This window comes from Myotis davidii, unplaced genomic scaffold, assembly GCF_000327345.1.
Source record: "Myotis davidii unplaced genomic scaffold, ASM32734v1 scaffold592, whole genome shotgun sequence".
Lineage (NCBI taxonomy): Eukaryota > Metazoa > Chordata > Mammalia > Chiroptera > Vespertilionidae > Myotis > Myotis davidii.
Window position 1 is genome coordinate 1,347,221 of NW_006284844.1, and position 1,222 is coordinate 1,348,442.

The 1,222-nt window shown below is 61.3% G+C and overlaps 1 protein-coding gene across 1 annotated transcript in view; it reads left to right on the forward strand.

Moving 5' to 3' along the window:
• RPS6KA2 (ribosomal protein S6 kinase, 90kDa, polypeptide 2) overlaps positions 1–1,222 on the forward strand; it is a 24,438-nt gene that overhangs the window by 13,231 nt on the left and 9,985 nt on the right. Inside the window, exon 11 of the mRNA XM_015558380.1 lies at positions 14–116. Coding sequence (XP_015413866.1) covers positions 14–116 — 103 coding nt within the window. The remainder of the gene's footprint in view (positions 1–13; positions 117–1,222) is intronic.

A 1,222-nucleotide genomic window follows, 5' to 3' on the forward strand; every position in this document is an offset into this window, starting at 1 on the left:
CGCTTTCCTGCAGAAGCTGTACCGGAAGGACATCAAGCCGCCCTTCAAGCCCGCGGTGGGCCGGCCCGAGGACACCTTCCACTTCGACCCCGAGTTCACAGCCCGGACGCCCACGGGTGCGTGCCGCAGCAAGCGGGTGTAACCCTGGGTCCTGGCCGTTGGCGGATCCGCCTCCCTGACCCAAGAATCCGGGCTCAAGGCGCTTTCACGGGAAACAGTGGTCCGTTCTGTTGGGGGTTCATCCAGGCTCCTGGAGACCCCGGCCCCCCACTTCTGGGTCTGAGGTGCCAGTCCAGTGGCCTCCCTTTCAGACGGACACACAGGCCAGCACAGGACAGAACCTGGAGACACGACACCTCGTTTCATTAGGAGAGCGGGGGGTGGGGGGCAGTTAGGTGCTCAGATTTGTGAAGGACGGATCTGACTCGAGCCAAACGGAAACCCTGTCGGAGGATTCCACCAGCCGCAGGTCTCGGCACATAGAACGGAAGAGTAGCTTTCGGGGTCCCCGCCTGTGGTCCCTCCGAAGGTCTCTCCATCGTCAGATCTGGTCACTCCCTCTGCCAGTCACCGTGCTGCGATCTGTGCTGTGATCCTCGAGGACGAGTCAGCTCTGCAGATCCTGGGGGAGTGTGTACAGGGTTCTCTTCTTACGACGTTGGAAGCTGAAATTGTGATTTTTTTCAAAATATTTTTTTTATTGATTTCAGAGAGGAAGGGAGCGGGAGAGAGCGATAGAAACATCAATGCTGAGAGAGAATTATTGATCGGCTGCCTCCTGCACGCCCCGTACTGGGGACTGAGCCCACAACCCAGGCAGGCACCCTTGACCGGAATCGAACCCAGGACCCTTCAGTCCACAGGCCGAGGCTCTATCCACTGAGCCAAACCAGCCAGGGCTGTCTGTGATTTTAAAAGAGAAGCAGGAAGCCAATAGCTGGTCAGATACAAGGCACCGAGTGCGCCAGGTTGGGACGGAGCCGCACGCGTTCCGTGGTTGAGGCTGTCAGTGAAGCCCGTTCCGGCCACGATGGCACGCGGGTGCGAGCTGCGGGCAGACCTGCAGCCTCCCGGGCTTTCGCGGGACAGTGCGGGGCGGGCAGTTCCTGACCCGGCGGCGGCGGCTCAGTGACAGGGAGGAAGCAGATTCTGGTGCTGCCCACGAGGGGCCGTGGCACCGGGTGGCCCTGAGTTCTGTCGGGGCCTCCTGCTGCCCCGGGGC